Source organism: Mytilus galloprovincialis, chromosome 1 (assembly GCF_965363235.1).
Source record: "Mytilus galloprovincialis chromosome 1, xbMytGall1.hap1.1, whole genome shotgun sequence".
Taxonomy (NCBI): domain Eukaryota; kingdom Metazoa; phylum Mollusca; class Bivalvia; order Mytilida; family Mytilidae; genus Mytilus; species Mytilus galloprovincialis.
In genome coordinates, this window is record NC_134838.1 from 108,797,193 (window position 1) to 108,817,685 (window position 20,493).

Sequence of the window (20,493 nt, forward strand, 5' to 3'; positions counted from 1 at the left end):
ATGTTTCCTCGCAGAAAAACTAAGTCCATTTATAAGTAAAATACGGAAAAAAATGGAATTTTATTTTTTACAAAATTTACTTCTGGATACTTTCTTATGATCATAAACAAGCTTCTGTCCAAGTTTGGTAGAAATTCAGTATAGTTTAAGAAAGTTATTAAAATTTCAAAAACTTTAACCACAGAGTGAATATTTGTGGACGCCGCCGACGACGACGGAATGTAGGATCGCTTAGTCTCGCTTTTTCGACTAAAGTCGAAGGCTCGACAAAAATGGATCCGTGAAATTAAAACCACAATAATGAAAACATTAAATTACTAATATAGTTTGGCCTCCAAAATGAATAAAAATTAAAGTGCTTGAAAGCACTGAGGGTATAGATTTCTTCAATTTATCAGTGGGAAGTAAAAGTAAATATTGCATTGATTGTAGTTGATTTAACAGCAATTCTAGACAAAGGATGATAACTCCAATTGTTCCAAGATGAGTTAAACAATGACACCATTTATATTTTTAGAACAGATATTAGATTCCTGCACCTTTCAAAAGTCATGTAATTTTTTGACAAGTGTAACATCATTTTGTGCTTATAATATCTGAGCATATATTACATTGATAAATTTCTGGAAATGTTCATGGACAAACCTTGGAAGATTTATATATCAATCCAGTCTCATAAGGTTTTGATTGCATTTCATGCAATCTTTACCTAAAAATCAAAAGCTATCAACAGTAGGTCTGAGACCACAATTGTCATCCCTTGATTTTCGTTGTCCCTTGATTTTCATTGTCCACAAATATAGTCCCTATAGTGTTGACAGAGGGTTACTTGCCAATATTTTTTATACCCCTTCAAAATTTATTTCTCCATGTTTTATGCCTCAAATTGTAAGTAGGGGTGAAATTACACTGTAAAAAAGTTGGGTTCAGAATTTTAAAGGAAAGTAGTGATTTGGTCCAGCTGAAAAGGGTTAAAAATTAACACTTCGGAAGCTGTCAAAAGATTTCAAGACACCCTAAACATAAAATTGTCCATATTTTGAGTTAGAGCCAATGAAGTTTCTATAATTTTGATATAATTTGTCCCAAAAGTAGTACAACACACTGTAAAAATTTTAATTTTCATTTATGTTCTAAAAGAAATGCACTACTAATTAATTGTGGTCTCGGACCCAAGTTATTCTGGCAAAACTGATTTCTACATAAATAAGTCTACATTTCACTAATGAGAAACTCAACAAAACTTGAATGCATGTACTTTTTAAAAAATAAATATCTAGAGTTTAACATCATTTATTCTCAATAATTGACATTTACAATAACCTGCCAAAAGCAATGATTTTATGGTAGATGCATCAAGTACGTCTAAAAATATTGAATAAGAAACTTATCATACAATGGACAATGAAATCCCTTGATGGAATGAATTAAAATGAAGTCATCTCCCCAACCTCTACTATTAAATTTTCCAGCTACAAACAAATTGTTCTCAATAATAACTTGCAGTAACTTAATTTTTTTCAGCAGAGATACAACCCAAAAGGATCTGAAACAGATTTAATAAAACAGTCAAAGTAAAAAAAATGTTTTGTCATTCACAGTACATAAGCACATAAAAGATTATACAAAAATCTTAAAAACTTTCACGTTAGAAAAAAGAGACAAATAATTAAAAAATTAATGTCTGAAGTAAAAGGAATAAAAATCAAATATCAACTTATTAATAATCAGTGAATCACTTTCAGAAGTATAACAATTAAAAATGAATTAACCTCTATCACTAAATGATTACAGAATCAATCAAACATACTTATACATAATACTGACAAGAAAGTGTAATAAAACTAATTTGAAAGCAAATTTAAAACCAGATGCTCAGCAGGGCGTAGCTTTCCAGGACTGCAGAGGTCCAACCCTAAACAGTTGTGCAAGTATGAACACAACATTCAAGCTTGATACTGTCTGAATTTGGATTGTGATCAAATTTTTGACATAGTATAGGTTTCTGACATAAAATAAATGTGGTTAAAGATTTTACAAATCTATTGCTCATTTACTGTCAGTGTGCAATTGAAGATTTTATCTTGAAAACTTTTCAAAAATTTGAAAAAAATATATGAATCCCATTAAAAAATTAACCCCAACTTATTAAAAAAAGACTTGGAGCAATAACCCCAAAACTCAATTCAAGCATTCCCTTTGTAGTATGGAACCTTGTAGTACAATTTCAGAGAGATCCATACACTTAAACACAAGTTATTGTCTAGAAACTAGAAAAATGCTTCTTTTGGCCCTTTTATGGCCCCTAATTCCTACATGTTTGGGGTAATGAGCCCCAAACTCAATCCCATTCTTCCATTTGTTATATGGAACAGTGTGGTACAATTTCAGAGAGATTTATACACTTACTTACAAGTTATTGTCAGGTTTTTGGCCCCTTTGTGGCCCTTAATTCCTAAACTGTTGGCCCCATAACCCCTAAAATGAATCCCAATCTTCTACTTGTGGTTTTTAACATTGTGGTACTATTTCAGGGTAATTGAAATATTTAAACACAAGTTATTATCCTGAAACTAAAAAAACGCTTGTTTTAGGCCCCATTTGGGCCCCTAATTCCTAAACGGTTGGGACCATCAACCCCAACCATCAGCCTTCCTTTTGTGATATTGAACCTTCTGAAAAAAAATCATAAAGATCCATTAACTTAAACTAAAGTTATTGTCTGGAAACCAATGTGTCTTCGGAAGATGACGACGCAGACGATGAAGACGACAACATCATACCATTATACATCCCAAAATTTGTTTGCAGTCGTATAATAAGTTGTAAAGTAAAGCTGATAAAATAAATTCAATCTAATTAAAATATTGTCAATATCATAGATCAGCTGTACTCATTAGAAGCAACATGTTTCCAAAACTTAGTCACCTGGCAATGCCTAGAAAACTTAAATTATCATAACTTCCAAAACCATTTCATTTCCAGACATGTGCAACAAATTATGGACTTTTTTTTTAGTCTGATGATGACTGAAAAGAACATCAATATATGGGTTAGCCTCTTTTACATAGTATAAAACAAAAACATTTAGGATGGAGATGATCTTATTGTTATGCTATGTTGCAGTGGGATATCAGGGGCGGATCCAGCAAATTTTAAAGGGGGTTCCAACCTAGTAACAAGAGGGGTTCCAACTATATGCCCCCATTCAAATGCATTGATTGTCCAAAAAAGTTGATCGGAACCCCCCTCTGGATCATCGCAATAATCATGTATGATAAAATTAACTGTCCTTTACACATAAAATACAAAAATATAAATGATTTTAATAGTTCATATCATCTTAAAACCAACAAAATTAATTTTAAATTAAAAACTATTCCAAATGTAACTTGATGTTAAAAACCAATATCATAATTAAGGGTGGAAGCTAATATAATTCTGTTACAAATAAAAATAAAATTATAGGTAGTGGCATGGGGTCTTACCCAAAATGCTGCCCAATGGCATTTAAAATAGAGTGCCATTACTTATTTATAACATAGCATATGTGTACCGTCATGTATACATGTATTCAAATACTATAACAATCTTAACAGACACAAAGCATGTTACAATGCTCAGTACACAAGGAGTTCTATTCCACATTTAGCTGCCTTGCCTGCTTTGTCCACAGATGCATGGCCTTGGAAATGGGCATCTACAAAACAGAAATAGTTTAATCACTATATGCTATAAGCTACATATATTTCAATATGTCTAATTCAAGCAATACCATGATAAAACTTGAAATTTCAAGGCCATAAACATGATGTAGTATTGACACTTTAAATAAAAAATTGAAAACAATACTTGCATAAATGTTATTGATATAGTATAATGATAATTTAAAAAAACAAAACTAAAATTAGGCCAAAAGTCATAGACCATGATTCACAGGTTAAGCAAGATAATCTCAAAGTAAAATAAAATGGGACAATTATAATTCATCTGCCTACAAAATATCACTGACTTACTAAATAGTGTTTCCCCTTAGTCAACCCAAATCACAAATTTTTTAAACATCTAAACTAAAGTCAAAAGTTAATAAAAAAAATCCCTGATATTATGAAGCAAAAGATTTTTCAGAACTCATTTTGAAAACTTCAATTACCATTACTACTCATCTAATATTTTTTTGGTAAATTTAATGAAACATGTTAAAAAATGCATAAAATTAATACAAAACCATTAAGAAAAGTAAATGTTCACAAGTTTTTTTCAACTTTTTTGTTATTTTTTAAATAAAAAATAACTACAAGATAACAATTAAACAGCTATTGGATTAGGCCCTGGTAAAGCTCAGAAGTAGAAGCATAATGTGGGGGAAATATTCAAGTACTGGTGCCTTTGCAAAGTTCATTTACATTTATGAGTTAGAGGAGCTAGTCAGTATTCCTGTCCTTCTTGCACAATTCAGGCATTGAGGAAAAAGATATGTATTTTGGCAACAGACAACTTTATATATGGTCATTTAAGGATAGTTGTCTTATTGGCAATCATACCAAATCTCCTAATTGTAGAAGCAATTTACACTGTTATCAACTTGAGAAGTTTTCTAATTCATAAAATATGTATAAGATTATGTTTGGCAACAGTAGTTTACTAATGTTGTAAATCTATAAGGGAGAACAAATCAAGGTAACAAGCACCAAATTGTTGACAGTAAACTAATATATAGATATATGTTTTTTTTCTTATAGTTGAGTTGTAATTATTAAAGCAGATAGCTATACCAAATTTAGAATGAAGTTTGTACCAATGAACAGATAAGTTATGATCTAGTCATTAATAAGGGGACACAGTGGCGGATCCAGGACTTTTCCTAAGGGGGGCCCGCTGACTGACCTAAGGGGGGGCCCGCTCCAGTCATGCTTCAATGATTCCCTATATAATCAACCAAATTTTTCCCACGAAGGGGGGGCCCCCCTGGATCCGCCTATGGGACATAACTTATTACCTCTTAAATCTGGAGCATGGGTTACCATTAAATCCTAATCTTCTGTGACTAGTCAACCATTACACAACACATCTATTGAATATTCACTTGATTGATTGAGAATACCAATACCTGCTCCATCCTCCTCGTCAAATGTCATATCAAAGGTCAAGGCCACCTTTTTAGGTCTACCAGGACCTCTTTTGATTACTCCATGTTGAGTTATGTTTGATTTACTAGGAAATTGTTTGCTTTGTTCAAAGTCATCCTCACTAGTCAGATCTATACTATTATTCATTTTTTTAGGTCTTCCTCGACCACGTTTTAAAATTTCTACTGATGCAGAACTTTCTTCTTGTGAATCATCACTATTAAAACTGGAAATTTTCTTTGGTCTGCCAGTATGATTCTTCTCAGAATTTTTACGTCTTCCTCTGCCCTTTTTTTCTGAATAGTATAAATTATTCTTATCTAATTCTTTTTCAGTATATAATACATCACATTTGTTCGTTCTACCAGGGCTTCTTTTTTCATGATCTTCACTCTTCTTATTTTCATCATTCTGTGAACTTCTTTCTTCTGACTAAATAAAAGTGCCTTTGTTAGTACAGTTACATTCACATTTGTTTTACTAAACAAGAGTGTAGTCCTATAACATATGACCTCGGGGGCATTATTTAATATTTCTATTTACTGTTCTGATAAAATATTTTTACTATCAATGCCCATTCAAAAAAAAATAAAATTAAAATATCAGTATAAAAACGTTAAAAATTGAATAAGAATGCGAAGTCATATGTTATAGGACTAAACAAGAGTGCACACGCTTTAATGTCTCGCTTGCTACACAATTCATGATTAATTTTATGTTGATAGTCCAAAGATTTAAAACAAGTATCACATAATCTCAACATTATCAATGGTCCGTGAAAATGAGGCCAGTCAGTTAAACCAAGCCAGACAGACATGTACACCTTAAAATCATTCCATGCACCAAATATAGTTGACCTATATGACTATTAGAGAAACAGACCAAACACATAAAAAGTTAACATTGAGAAATGAACTTTGAAAATGAGGCCAAGGTCAGATGAAACCTGCTGACTGCCATGTACATCTTACAACCAAAAAATGTTGGAATAGAATTTAACAATATTCTAAAATAATTGAAATAATGCTTAAACAGCTGCATACCAAATATCATTGGCTTATCATGAGTGGTTCTACTTAAACTTAACTAATCATAACTTTAACATATGGACTATGCTACAGTTTCAAAGTCAATATGTACCATGACTGAAAGGGCAGAGTCAAATAATCTCTAAGAAAATGACATGTGAATGCTTACATAAATGCATACCAAATATCATTGACTTGGTTCCTCTAAAATTGACTTAATTGAAAACTTTTAACATTTAAACTATGTAATCGTTTTAAATTTTACAGGCTGAGGGGGCAGGGCCAAATTGTCTCCATGGAAATGTAATAGTAAAAATCAACATTTCTGAAGCAAATAATTAACTCCAAAACCGGATTGTCAAAAATACTAGATTAAACAGATCTTATCAAGCGGATCATTTTTGCAGTTTATAATTTAACCCTAGCTTACATGGTTTTCAAAGTAACAGTAAAAAATATTTAAAAATGTATATTCAAGGGCAATAACTCCAAAACAAAACAGGTTAACAGATTTTTCAGAAATGTTCAGGGTTAATAGACTTAACTGCACCATATGGGCATTTCTACAATTTTAATAGGGAATATTCTTCCATTATATGTAACCATTATTCTAAGTATGATTGCAATGTATATGATATCAATTATTGAGTTAGCACCACAAAACAAAAGTGTCTTGACAGCTGGACTTTTCATGATCAAAGAAGCTCAAAAGTAAATTAATATATGCTGTACAATAATTTACTAAGAATCTATTAAACTAGAGGCTCTAAAGAGCCTGTGTCGCTCACCTTGGTCTATGTGCATATTAAACAAAGGACACAAATGGATTCATGACAAAATTGTATTTTGGTGATGGTGATGTGTTTGAAGTTCTTACTTTACTGAACGTTCTTGCTTCTTACAATTATATCTATAATGAACTTTGCCCATTAGTAACAGAGAAAATTATTTGGAAAAAATTTACATAAATTTACCAAATTAATGAAAATTGTTAAAAATTGACTATAAAGGGCAATAACTCCTTAAGGGGTCAATTGACCATTTAGGTCATGTTGACTTATTTGTAGATCTTACTTTGCTGAACATTATTGATGTTTACAGTTTATCTCTATCTATATTAGTATTCAAGATAATAACCAAAAACGGCAAAATTTCTTTAAAAATTACCAATTGGGGGGCAGCAACCCAACAACCGGTTGTCCAATTCATCTAAAAATTTCAGGGCAGATAGATATTGACTTGATTAACAATTTAACTCTGGTCAGATTTGCTCTAAATGCTTGGGTTCCTTCAGAGTTATAAGCCAAAATCTACATTTTACCCCTGTTCTATTTTTAGCCATGGTGGCCATCTTAGTTGGATGGCCAGGTCATCGAACACATTTTTCAAACTAGATAACCCAAAGATGACGTTGGCCAAGTTTGGATTAATTTGGCCCAGTAGTTTCAGAGGAGAAGATTTTTGTAAAAGATTACTTAGATTTACGAAAAATGGTTAAAAATTGACTATAAAGGGCAATAACTCCTAAAGGGGTCAACTGACCATTTCGGTCATGTTGACTTATTTGTAAATCTAACTTTGCTGAACATTATTGCTGTTTACAGTTTATCTCTATCTATAATAATATTCAAGATAATAACCAAAAACAGCAAAATTTCCTCAAAATTACCAATTCAGGGGCAGCAACCCAACAACAGATAGATCTTGACCTGATAAACAATTTTTCCCCTTGTCAGATTTCCTGTAAATGCTTTGGTTTTTGAGTTATAAGCCAAAAACTGCATTTTACCCCTATGTTCTATTTTTAGCCGTGGCGGCCATCTTGGTTGGTTGGCCGGGTCACGCCACACATTTTTAAAACTAGATACCCCAATGATAATTCTGGCCAAGTTTGGTTCAATTTAGCCCAGTAGTTTCAGAGGAGAAGATTTTTGTAAAAGCTAACGACGACGGGCGACGAGGGACGATGACGCCAATCGCCAAGTGATGAGAAAAGCTCACTTGGCCCTTCGGGCCAGGTGCGCTCAAAAGACTACCTCTCAGTGCTATGTGTCTACAAGGAAGTATATAAAGTATTATTTGTTAATTTGGGATGGTTCATATTTTTTTCTATATCAAAACAAACTTACAATACTCAATCTAAATGTTATACTTACAGAGGCTGATGGTTGACCTCTCTTTCTCATCACAGGGGAATAAGTACTGTTTGGAGGACATTTTCTTACTGAATTTATTTCTTCCAACCCATCAGTGGATTTTGGAGGTAGCCCACGGCTTCTCTTTATTTGAGGTTCTTCTTCAACCTCATCACTTATTTTTCTAGGTCTCCCACGGCCTTTTTTTACTGACTGTTCTTTTACATCCTTATCACTTATTTCATTGGGTCTTCTTCTACCTTTTTTTACTGGCTGTTGTTGTTCCCCCACGGACATATATTCATTTTCACTGTCAGATTGTTCTTCAAAAATATCTTCAACACTCTCTGGCTTCTCATATGAATTTTTTAGAGGTTGCCCAGGACTTTTTTTCACTATATGTACCTGATATTCCTCATTAGCATTTTTCCGCGGTCTGCCTCTACCTCTACTTACTGAATGTACTTCGTCCTTCCCATAAGAAGATTTTGGAGACATCCCAGGGCTTTTCCTAATTGACTGAACTTCTCCCAACTCATCTCTTTTTTTTTTTTTCAACCTCCCTCTGCCTTTTTCTACTGGCTGTTCTTCTTCCTCTTCGGACATATATTCATTTTCACAGTCAGATTGTTCTTCTATATCTTCATCATCTTCTGTGTAATCAACCCCCTTTGGTGATCTCCAAAGACTTTTCCGCATTGGCTGTACTTTTTCCTCCTCTGAATAATCACTTTCACTGTCAGATTGTACTTCTAGATCTTCAGCATCCCCTGTGTAATGATCTTTGTAATTAACAGCTTGCTTTGAAGATCTCCCAAGAATTCTCCTAACTGACTGTACTTCTTCATCAACATAAGTAGATTTCAGAGGTCTCCCACGGTTTCTCTTTGCCTGTACATCCTCTTCATCCTCATCCCTTACTGTTTTAGGTCTCCCTCTGTCTCTTTTTACTGACTGTTGGTCTTCCTCCTCTGATAAATTTTCATTTTCACTGTTAGATTGTTCTTCAATACTGAAATCATCCTCTGTGTAATTAACATCTTGCTTTGGAGATCTCCCAGTACTTACTGACTGTACTTTTTTCTTGCAGTAAGTAGATTTCAGAGGTCTCCCACGGTGTCTCTTTATTGGCTGTTCTTCATCCTCTTCATCCCTTATTCTTTTAGGTCTTCCCCTACCTTTTTTTACTGGACTTCTCTTTGGCTGTTCTTCATCTTCCTCATCCCTCATTATTATAGGTCTCCCTCTACCTTGTTTTACTGACTGTTGGTCTTCCTGCTCTGACATATATTCAGTTTCACTGTCAGATTGATCTTCTAAACTGAAATCATCCTCTGTGTAACCAACATCTTGCTTGTCATATGGATTTTTACGAAGTCGTCCAGGACTTTTTTTCATGGCATGGTCTTGATATTCCTTATTAACATTTTTCTGAGGTCTACGTACACCAGTCCCTTTTCTTACTGACTGTACATCCTTCTCATCATCCCTTATTTTTTCATATCTCCCTCTACCCTTTTTTACTGACTGTTGGTCTTCCTCCTCTGAAATACATTCTTCTTCACTTTCAGATTGTTCTTCTGAATCGTTATCATCATATGTGTAACTAACAACTTGCTTTTGAGATCTCCCAAGATTTTTCCTTACAGTAACTGACTGTAATTTTTCCTCCTCTGACATATATTCATTTTCACTGTCAGATTGTTCATTTATATCTTCAGTATCTTCTTTGTAATTAACCCCTTGCTTTGGTGATCTCCCAAAACTTTTCCTTACTGACTGTACATCTTTCTCCCCATGAGTAGATTTCAGAGGTCTCCCACGGCTTCTCTTTATTGGCTGTTCTTCATCCTCGTCATCCCTTATTTTTTCATATCTCCGTCTATCTTTTTTTCGTGGCCGTACTTCTTTCTCCTCTGACATACAATCATTTTCACTATCAGATTGTTCATCCTTATCTTCAGTATCTTCTTTGTAATTAACAGCTTGCTTTGGAGATCTCCCAAGACTTTTCCTTACTGAATGTGCTTTTTCCTTGCAGTAAGTAGATTTCAGAGATCTCCCACGGCTTTTCTTTGGCTGTTCTTCATCCTTGTCATCACTTATTTTTTCAGGTCTTACACTGCCTTTTTTAACTGACTGTTGGTCTTCCTCCTCTGACGAATATTCAGTTTCACTGTCAGATTGATCTTCTATACTGAAATCATCCTCTGTGTAACTAACATTTTGCTTCTCAAGTGGATTTTTCTGATGTCTTTCAGATCTTTTTGTAATGGCATGTGATTGATTTTCCTCTTTAGCATTTTGTGGAGGTCTTCCAGGACCCTTTCTTAATGACTGTACATCCTTCTCATCATCCCTTAAATTCTTAGGTCTCCCTCTACCTTTTTTTACTTGCTGTTGGTCTTCCTCTTCTGACGTATATTCTTCTTCACTGTCAGATTGTTCATCTATATCTTCAGTATCTTCTTTGTAATTAACAACTTGCTTTGGTGATCTCCCAAGACTTTTCCTATCTGACTGTACTACTTTCTCCCCATGAGAATATTTCAGAGGTCTCCCGCGACTTCTCTTTGGCTGTTCTTCATCTTCATTATACCTCATTTTTTTAGGTCTCCCTCTACCTTTTGTTAATTGCTGTTGGTCTTCCTCCTCTGAAATAGATTCACTTTCATTGTCTGATTGTTCTTCTATATCTTCAACATCTTTGGTGTAATTAACCCCTTGCTTTGGAGATCTCCCAAGACTTTTCCTTACTGACTGCATTTTTGCCTCCCAAAAAGTAGATTTCAGAGGTCTCCCACGGTTTCTCTTGGGCTGTACTTCCTCCTCCTTCTCATCCCTTATTTTTCTAGGTCTCCCTCTATATATTTTTACTGGATGTTTGTCTTCTTCTGATGACATATACTCACTGTCAGATTGATCCTCTAAACTGAAATCATCCTCTGTGTAACTGACATCTTGCTTGTCATATTGATTTTTCTGAGGTTTCCCAGGACCTTTCCTTACTGAATGTACATCTTTCTCCTCATTCCTTATTTTCTTAGGTCTCCCTCTACCTCTTTTTAATGGCTGTTGGTCTTCCTCCTCTGACGTATATTCTTCTTCACTGTCAGATTGTTCTTCTATATCTTTAACATCCTCTTTGTAATTAACAGCTTGCTTTGGAGATCTCCCAAGACTTCTCCTTACTGACTGCATTTTCTCCTCCCTATAAGTAGATTTCAGAGGTCTCCCACGGTTTCTCTTGGGCTGTTCATCCTCCTCCTTCTCATCCCTTATTTTTTTAGGTCTCCCTTTGCCTTTTTTAATTGGCTGTTCTTCTTCATCCAACATATATTTAATTTCACTGTCAGATTGTTCTTCAAAAATATCTCCAACACTGTCTGTGTGACTAACATCACCCTCGCCAAGACTTGTTTTACTCCCATCATACTTCTTCCCAGAACCTTTAGGTCTACCACCTTGTTTCTTAGCAGTGGGTGCTTCCTTATTTTGCATCTGTAATAGATATTTTTATATTTTAGTCAATTATCAACTCAATTGGAACATAGTCTCAAAATATTCTTCTCAAGCATGCATCTGTTACAGACAGTAAAAGGCCAAAAATTTTTATGGAAACATTAAAGGACTGTTTGTTCAAATTAGGCAATCAAATACTGTAAATTTAATTCAAAAATTATTGCCTGCATCTGTTATGTTGTGTGTTGTTGTTTGTTTGTCTTTTTCATTTTTAGCCATGGCATTGTCAGTTTGTTTTAGATTTATGAGTTTGACTGTCCCTTTGGTATCTTTCGTCCCTCTTTTATTGCGATTTTGTCATTTAAGACTAAAATGCGTTTTGATTTTTGCAATATTGAGAACAAGAGTGCACACGCTGAAATGTCTCTCCTTCTTTACTAATCATTGATATTATGTTGATAGACCTAAATATAAAGCTTTATTACAACTGTCACATAAACTCAACATTAACCAAAAAAATGAAACATTGATCAATGAATCATGAAAATGAGGTCAAGGTCAGATGAACCATGCCAGGCAGACATGTACAGCTAACAATTCTTCAATACAACAAATATAGTTGACTTATTGCTTATAAATTAAAAAAACCAGACCAAAACACAAACACTTAACACTTAGCAATGGACCATGAAAATGAGGTCAAGGTCAAATAAAACCTGCGTAACAGACATGCGGTATGGGCGTTGCTCATTGTTGAAGGCCGTACGGTAACCTATAGTTGTTAATGTCTGTGTCATTTTGGTCTTTTGTGGATAGTTGTCTCATTGGCAATTATACCACATCTTCTTTTTTATATATAGACCATAAAATATTTCCATACATCAAATATAGTTGACTTAATGCATAAAGTATTAGAAAAATAGACCAAAACTCAAGAACTTAACTTTGACCACTGAACCATGAAAATGAGGTCAAGGTCAGATGACACCTGTCAGCTAGACATGTACACCTTACAATCATTCCATACACCAAATATAGTAGACCTATTGCATATAGTATAATAAAAACAGACCAAAACACAAAAACTTAACTATAACCACTGAACCATGAAAATGAGGTCAAGGTCAGATGACACCTGCCAGTTGGACATGTTCACCTTACAGTCCTTCCATAAATCGAATATACTAGACCTATTGCTTATAGTATCTGAGATATGGACTTGACCACCAAAACTTAACCTTGTTCACTTTTCCATGAAATGAGGTCGAGGTCAAGTGAAAACTGTCTGACAGACATGAGGACCTTTCAAGGTAATTTTTTACTTTTTGCAAACTTTCATCTTGTAAGCCATGCAAATTATTTTTAATTTCTGATAATATTTCATCAAATATTTACTTTTAGAAATAAGCTGATTGAACTCTGAAAATTGGGTGCATGGACTAATTTTTCAATACTATTTTTTGTGACATTTGAAAGAATACAACAGTTGTCAAAGGTACCACTGTACCAGGCTTATGATTAAATAAGTCAGATGAGCGTTTCATCTACATAAGACTCATCAGTGACGCTTAGATCAAAATAGTTAAAAACCTAACAAGTCTTACAACTTTGGTTATCTAAAGATCAAAAATTCCTGTCTGAAGTTGTACATGCTACATTTGTGCTGTGCCACTGCATATAGTTCATAGTGCATTTGCTGATATTTTTCTCTACATGTAGACCTAAATATACCTGTACAATGTATTTGTGTAGTCTAACCTACAAGCCAAGGGGATCTTTCCATGTCTTGATTTGGACAACAGTTAAATTGTCATCATATTTCGTAGAACACTTAAATTTTAGGATAAAACCTTCAAATTGGTACCCCATGAATTCAAGTACTTTTATTTAGACTAGGTATTGACCATCACACAAAAAGTCATATAGCTGTTTATATTCACCACTTTCCATTTTTTTTTCACATCTGTGTTGTTTTGATTTAAATTTCAATTATGATTTAAATAATTGATAAAAACATTTCAATGATTACTTAAAATATTTCGTTTCTTTAGGGACAGAAAAAAAATATAGCTATACACTATGAAGAAATTATGTCCATGTATTAGGGACAATTTTTCACTAAGGAAGACACTATTTTATAGTTTACAAATGTGATATTCTGTCCAGTGAACGAAATTTCACAGATGACCTGTGAACAGGTGAAATATATTTCAAGAAGACACAATTTCATGGGACACTTTTTTTGCTTACATATGCACCTTTATCATTTTAATTTTCCAATCATAAAAAGTTCTGAAATAACATACACAAAATTTATAAAGGGACATGCTTCAACCATTGTAACTTTAACCCTCTTGCTGCCGAGTTTTTTTCTTACTTTGTCGCGCCAAAAGCATCTTGACGTTTCTTAGCTGTGACGTTGCAAAACTTGTGCCTATCTGTAGAACTGCGCTTTCCCGCCGTCCATAATTGTTCCCGCCTCAATGTAGCCGTAATTATAAAACGATGTATAAGTAATTTTACGGAAGTTAAATATGCTCTAAGATTGTCATAAACGATGTTTTTAATACAAGATTATTTACAAATACAACTTTTAACCTTGGAATATATTTTTTTTTTATCTTTCTTGTCTTAAAATAAAGTGAAAATAATATACCAATTGCTATACTAGCTTTAAGGGCGACTTTGTTTTATCTTTGTCAAGTGAAATGCATAAATGATTCTTAACCACCTATAAAATAGTAAAATATTTATTCTCGTTTTTTTATTAGGTAATTGGTATAAATACTGTAAAAAAATCTCTCAAATCATTATATAAACGGCAAAACAACGGCACTCAATGAAAATGAAAATAAAAACAAAGCGTGTACAAATTTATAAAAATAAAGTAAAATCTCCGAGCAGCTGTTCTATGATTTTATGAACTACTTCTTGTTGTAAAGTATCAAACGTGTCAGATTAAAATTATCATGATTTCAATCCTTCTATCGGTAGGCGAGGAAATATTTTTTATATAAAAATTATTATCCATATTCATTTTGCTTATTTTTTAATCATGTTTATTATAATTTTGTTGACCACTTATTGCTCAAAATTTTAGAGAATACGAATTAAAAAAAAACAGTAAAAACGAGGAAAGAAATTCTCTAAAATGAATTTCTATTGTCTACAAGTGAACCTGAATCAATAATAAATCATTTTCATTTACTATGATAAAGTACACACTGTAATTGACATACACGAAATATCTTTAAATCTGTTAATTGATAAACTATTCTCTTCTCAACGTTCAGTGGCAAATATTTCATGCAATATTAAGGACGTCTGAAATTCAATATACAATAAATCTATTGCTCAATGAGTCCTACAAAGTAAAAGATCTGTGGTGAATACCAGAAAAAAAGAGGTTGCCACTGGGAAAGAATATCTATGATATATATGATAGGAATAGAAATCATTGTGTCTACTACTAATTTAACATCCCCATTTCGAATGAAAATAAACATTTTTAAGGCAGTGCTTCCATGATGAAACAGGTTTAAAATGTATTGAGATATCGTATGGTAATACAAACACATCGGTTAACATGTGTGTACTTTTACAAAAAAAAATCCTAGCTGAGATTTCAATCGTGGTACTTGCAGTGGGTATTTGAGCCCTAAATAAATTATCCAGTTCTTTTAAATAAAGCGTGTATGGTGTATTGTGAATGAATATTAATATTTAACGTAATCAAGTATAACAGTTACCTTTTTTATGATTATTTATCAGGGATAAGATTTTTGATTTATATGATATATTCTGATTGATAGATGTACGAAAAAAAACAACGTAAAACAAATTTCTAGAAAGAATGCAACATTTTACATGAAAATGACGAACTAGATAATTACAAAACACGTTAAATAAGTTTGTACTATAGTACTAACAAGCTTATGATCCTGTATCATTTCTTGACATCTGTTTAAAGTATACTTTTAAAGCATTTTATTCAGTTTGCTTCGTTCCCGCCAAAATCGCCCTTTTGACGGCGTATTTTTACGCTGTCAGTGCCCTTGAGTATTGTGACGTTACAATGGACCTTTGACGTTCTACACAATCAACAAGATTTGTGTGTAGAAGCCATAAATGTCCCTTTGGCAGCAAGAGGGTTAAACAAGGATTTGTAAGACAGCTATACAAGGATAATCCTTGCTTTAGCTACAATAAACACAGCATGTTTATAACCTATAATGTTTACTGTTGACTTGTTGAAAATAGATCGTTACCTACAGTATATTTTGAATTTAGACTATCCACATACAATAATACTGAATGCATTTAAGACTTGAAAAGTGATATGGTCATTGTAGGAGTTTTAATAGAGCAATCTACAATGACAATGTTTGTAAACAAAGCCATGTGGACGACCCAAATTAAAATGCTTTAGTTTATCAATGTATGATTAATCTACTTTATGAAGCTTCTTATTTCCAAAGGCAAATTTTTATAAACTATATGAAGAAATGGGTATGCATTGAAGTTTATGGGAGATTTCTAATGAATTTACCCCTCAATGTTCGAGTCTGTTTGCCAAGGATATGTAGAGAAAGGGGAAGAAAGCGAAAGTAGAATCTTTAAGTTATCTGTATCTGTATGTAATTCTTCTTCTATGTAATTCTCTCCTTTAAATATGAGCACCTCCATATAGAGTATTAACCCTGAGTCAAAAACATTTATGTGTTATCGTAGTCTCAGGTACATCACATGAAAAAGGCACTTAATTAAAGCATAATTTACATTACCAGGACTTGTTTTATTGATAATTGCTTACATACTACATTTGATGAATAGTTGCCTTAATATTAGCAATCATACAACGTCCCCTTTTATATATTGTATAGAATTGAATAAAACTGATAAACATTACAAGTACACTGGTTTTCTTTGAGTATAGGTCTTTAATAAAAAGGCCAAAAATGATTGAGTATGAAAATATATATTTGACATTAGGTCTGTTAACAGTATATCAAGATATGTTCCTGCAGTATCAATAGTAAAAACAAAGATTGTATATGAATGAATTATTAAATTATTAGATTTGGTAATGATATTATTAGTTACATAGTGTGCTAGTGACCTAATACGGTATATATGGGGTCAGTAAATTCCATATGGGGTGAGAGCGGAGCTCGAATCCCCATATTGAATTTACTGACCCCATACATACCGTATTACGTCACTAGCACACTATGTAACGAATTTATCTTACCGACTATCTTAACATGTAAAATTTAGACTAGTGACCTATCAAAATGAGCAAGTCTTCGATACTGTTAGCATTTAGAAACTAGCTACTTCCATTGATCCTACAAAAACAGATACCGACAATAACAACTTGTTGATTTAAATGCGTTTTATGAATTTATTTCCATCTTAATTATCAATTTCTTCATCTGTTGAAACCTTTAAGATTTGTTTCTCAGTACCGTTTTATTTTTATAAAGGGAAGTAACACCACTACTAACCCTGTATGAAATAAGCCCCGCCTCCCTACTAACCTAAGGTCTCCACGAGGACGCTTTTAACCAATCATCTTCCTAGAAATGTATAGGAGGTAAGATAAACCTACATATGAGTTCTCTACTGAAAGTAGCTCCATAAGGATTTTTTTGTAATTGGAAGCTAGGAAGCCATATTTATTATTCTAACTGTTATAAGTATCATTTTATAGACCACTTTCAAGTAGAAAACATCATTTGTGCGTTTTGGGGCAATCACTAATCCATCCCATGTTGATCATGTGGTTGAAAAAATTTGATGTTATGTTGAACGAATTATTCGGCTAATCAAATTCTTATAATTGATAATAGAATAATGCATATGTACATACAGAACAAACATCATTTGTAGTCTATCCTACATAATGACATCCACAAAGAAGCTTGGTGAACTTTAATAGTGCAGGGAAACAGGGGTTAATTTGAAGTCATAAAACTTTGCTCAGTGCTCGGAGCACAAAAATTATGCTCGAAACATGAAATCCAACATTTTGATTGGTTGATTTTCGAGTACAAGAACAAACTAGAGGCTCTCAAGAGCCTGTATCGCTCACCTGACTCTACTTGGGTTTTTGAAATCATATAAAAACATAAAATTTGGCTACAAAGTAACAACACTTGGCCAGCACCTCATAAGGAAAGGACTATTCATGCTATGTTTGATTTCATTCAATTCCGTGGTTCTTTAGAAGAAGACTTTTGTATGCATTTTCCATAGGGTCCTATGTTAAACTAAGCCCCCCACTGGCAGCCATCGTGGATGATGGATCGGAGACAAGGTAACAACACTTGGTCAGCATAGCATAAGAAACATTCATGCTATGTTTGGTTTCATTCCATTCAGTGGTTCTCTAAAAGATGTCATTTGTATGCATTTCCCATAGGGTCCTATGTTAAACTAAGTCCCCCTGCTGGCGGCCATCTTGGACGATGGATCAGCTACAAAGTAACAACACTTGGTCAGCACCTCATAAGGAACATTTAAGCCATGTTTGGTTTCATTCCATTCAGTGGTTCTCTTAAAGATGTCATTTGTATGCATTTCCCATAGGGTCCTATGTTAAACTAAGTCCCCCCGCTGGCGGCCATCTTGGATGATGGATCAGCTACAAAGTAACAACACTTGGTTAGCACCTCATAAGGAACATTTATGTCATGTTTGGTTTCATTCCATTCAGTGGTTCTCTAAAAGAAGTCATTTGTATGCATTTCCCATACGGTCCTATGTTAAACTAAGTTCCCCGCTGGCAGCCATCTTGGTTGATGGATTGGCTACAAAGTAACAACACTTGGTCAGCACCTCATAAGGAACATTCATGCCATGTTTGGTTTCATTCCATTCAGTGATTCTCTAGAAGATGACATTTGTATGCATTTCCCATAGGGTCCTATATTAAACTAAGTCTCCGCTGGCGGCCATCTTGGATGATGGATTGGCTAAAAGTAACAACACTTGGTCAGCACCTCATAAGGAACATTCATGCCATGTTTGGTTTCATTCCATTCAGTGGTTCTCTAGAAGAAGTTCAAAATATAAAAAGTTAACGACGACGACGGACGACGGACGCCAGGTGAGCTAAAAACTGACTCGAAAGTTTTATGACTGCATGGCCAGGTGATCACCTCTTAATGGTAAATGACATCGTAAAGGTCAGCAAAATGATGAAGTTTTCCAGTGAAGACTATAACTTGAAAGTTATCTATTATGAGATCATTCAATGGTCTAAGTCCCATAACTCTGGAGTGGCACATAAAAAAAATTTGAATTGAATGGTGTGCTACTTTCACTAATGCAAACAAGTATTCAAGTTTCCATTACATTAATCCAAGGGAACTCAATTAAGTATGTTTTACAGATTCCTTTATTAATCCAAATAATAATGTAAAATTTGAGGGAAATCAATCAAGGTATACTGATGTTATGTGAAAAATTGCAATCATTTCGGGGCCTTTTATAGCTGACTATGCTGTATGGGCTTTGCTCATTGCTGAAGACCGTACTGTGACCTATAGTTGTTAACTTTTGTGTCATTTGATCTCTTGTGAAGAGTTGTCTCGTTGGCAATCATACCACATATTCTTTTTCATAATTAATTCAAATGGTTTATTGATTGATTGATTGATTGTGTTTTAACACCACTTTTGGGTCTGTTTTTATTGGTGGAGGAAGCCACGAGAAAACCTGTCTCACTGACCAACCTTCCATAGAAAAATTGAAAATCCTAGACAATTAAGATTGGAGTTGAGTGCACCCTCATGGCCAGGGTTCAAATGGTTTAAAGAAGTCCTTACCTCTGGAACAACAAAGACAAAAAATTTCAAAATCATAGGGTGCTTTCTTCCATCATTCCTAATTATGTGGTGTTAGAAGGACATCATAATTGGTTAAAGCAATTTTTAGTTTTGTAAGAAGTGTTGAAGGAAGGATGACATTGGTATACCATTATAAATCTTTGATAGGCCATATTATAAAAACAAATTGCTTTAAGGACAACCATTTATTGACAGCAACACAACAGATATATATATTTTGATAAGATTACATCTGTGAAACAACAATAATGAAAACATGAAAACTATATAACTAACATATTTTGGCTTCTAAAATCAAATAATAACCAGATGCTCCGCAGGGCGCAGCTTTATACGACCGCAGAGGTTGAACCCTGATTGGTTGGGGCAAGTATGGACACAACATTCAAGCTGGATTCAGCTCTAAATTTGGATTGTGATTAAATAGTTGACACAGCATAGGTTTCTGACACAGAATGAATGTGGTCTAATGAACTTAAAATACTTTTTTTTCCTTTGAGCAATTCACTATGCTGTTGAATGTTAATCCTCTCAAAAAAATGTTTGAAGAAATTTTCTTTTTATTTATGAAATCTGAAATGAGAAAAATTTAACCCCCCCCCCCCCCCATTTTTTTTCACATCCCCCTTTCCCTTTTTCCAAAACTGATCTCAATTCAAATTTCTAATGGAGTTCGCAACAATAAGTACTCATTTAAATACATCATAAAATATTAAAATGTAACAAAAGGTGCTTGTTATCACTGAATGGTAAAGATTGTTTTAATTTATCAGTTGGTAGTAAAAGTGAATATACATTGTATTGTATAAAACAATGATTTAAGTTGATTCAACTACTATTCTGGACAAAGAAAGATAACTCCAATCAATTGAAAATTTCTTGCTAT

The 20,493-nt window shown here is 33.6% G+C and overlaps 1 protein-coding gene across 1 annotated transcript; it reads right to left on the reverse strand.

Moving 5' to 3' along the window:
• Window positions 1-1,277: 1,277 nt before the first annotated feature.
• Window positions 1,278-16,370, reverse strand: LOC143050217 (uncharacterized). The gene is made up of 4 exons (XM_076223805.1): window positions 16,304-16,370; window positions 8,314-11,793; window positions 5,000-5,561; window positions 1,278-3,700 (listed from the first exon to the last, which is right to left on the reverse strand). Exons 2-3 carry the CDS (start codon window positions 11,791-11,793, stop codon window positions 5,052-5,054), a joined length of 3,990 nt encoding a protein of 1,329 aa, XP_076079920.1. The 5' UTR covers window positions 16,304-16,370; the 3' UTR covers window positions 1,278-3,700; window positions 5,000-5,051.
• Between the last annotated feature and the right edge of the window lie 4,123 nt (window positions 16,371-20,493).

What these genes read in the sequence shown, in the direction of transcription:
- LOC143050217 (XM_076223805.1), bottom strand. Translation starts at nt 11,793, where the DNA reads ATGCAAAATAAGGAAGCACCCACTGCTAAGAAACAAGGTGGTAGACCT. An exon ending in GAGGTCAACCATCAGCCTCT is followed by an intron (nt 5,562 to 8,313) that starts GTAAGTATAACA and finishes ACTTTTATTTAG; the next exon opens with TCAGAAGAAAGAAGTTCACA.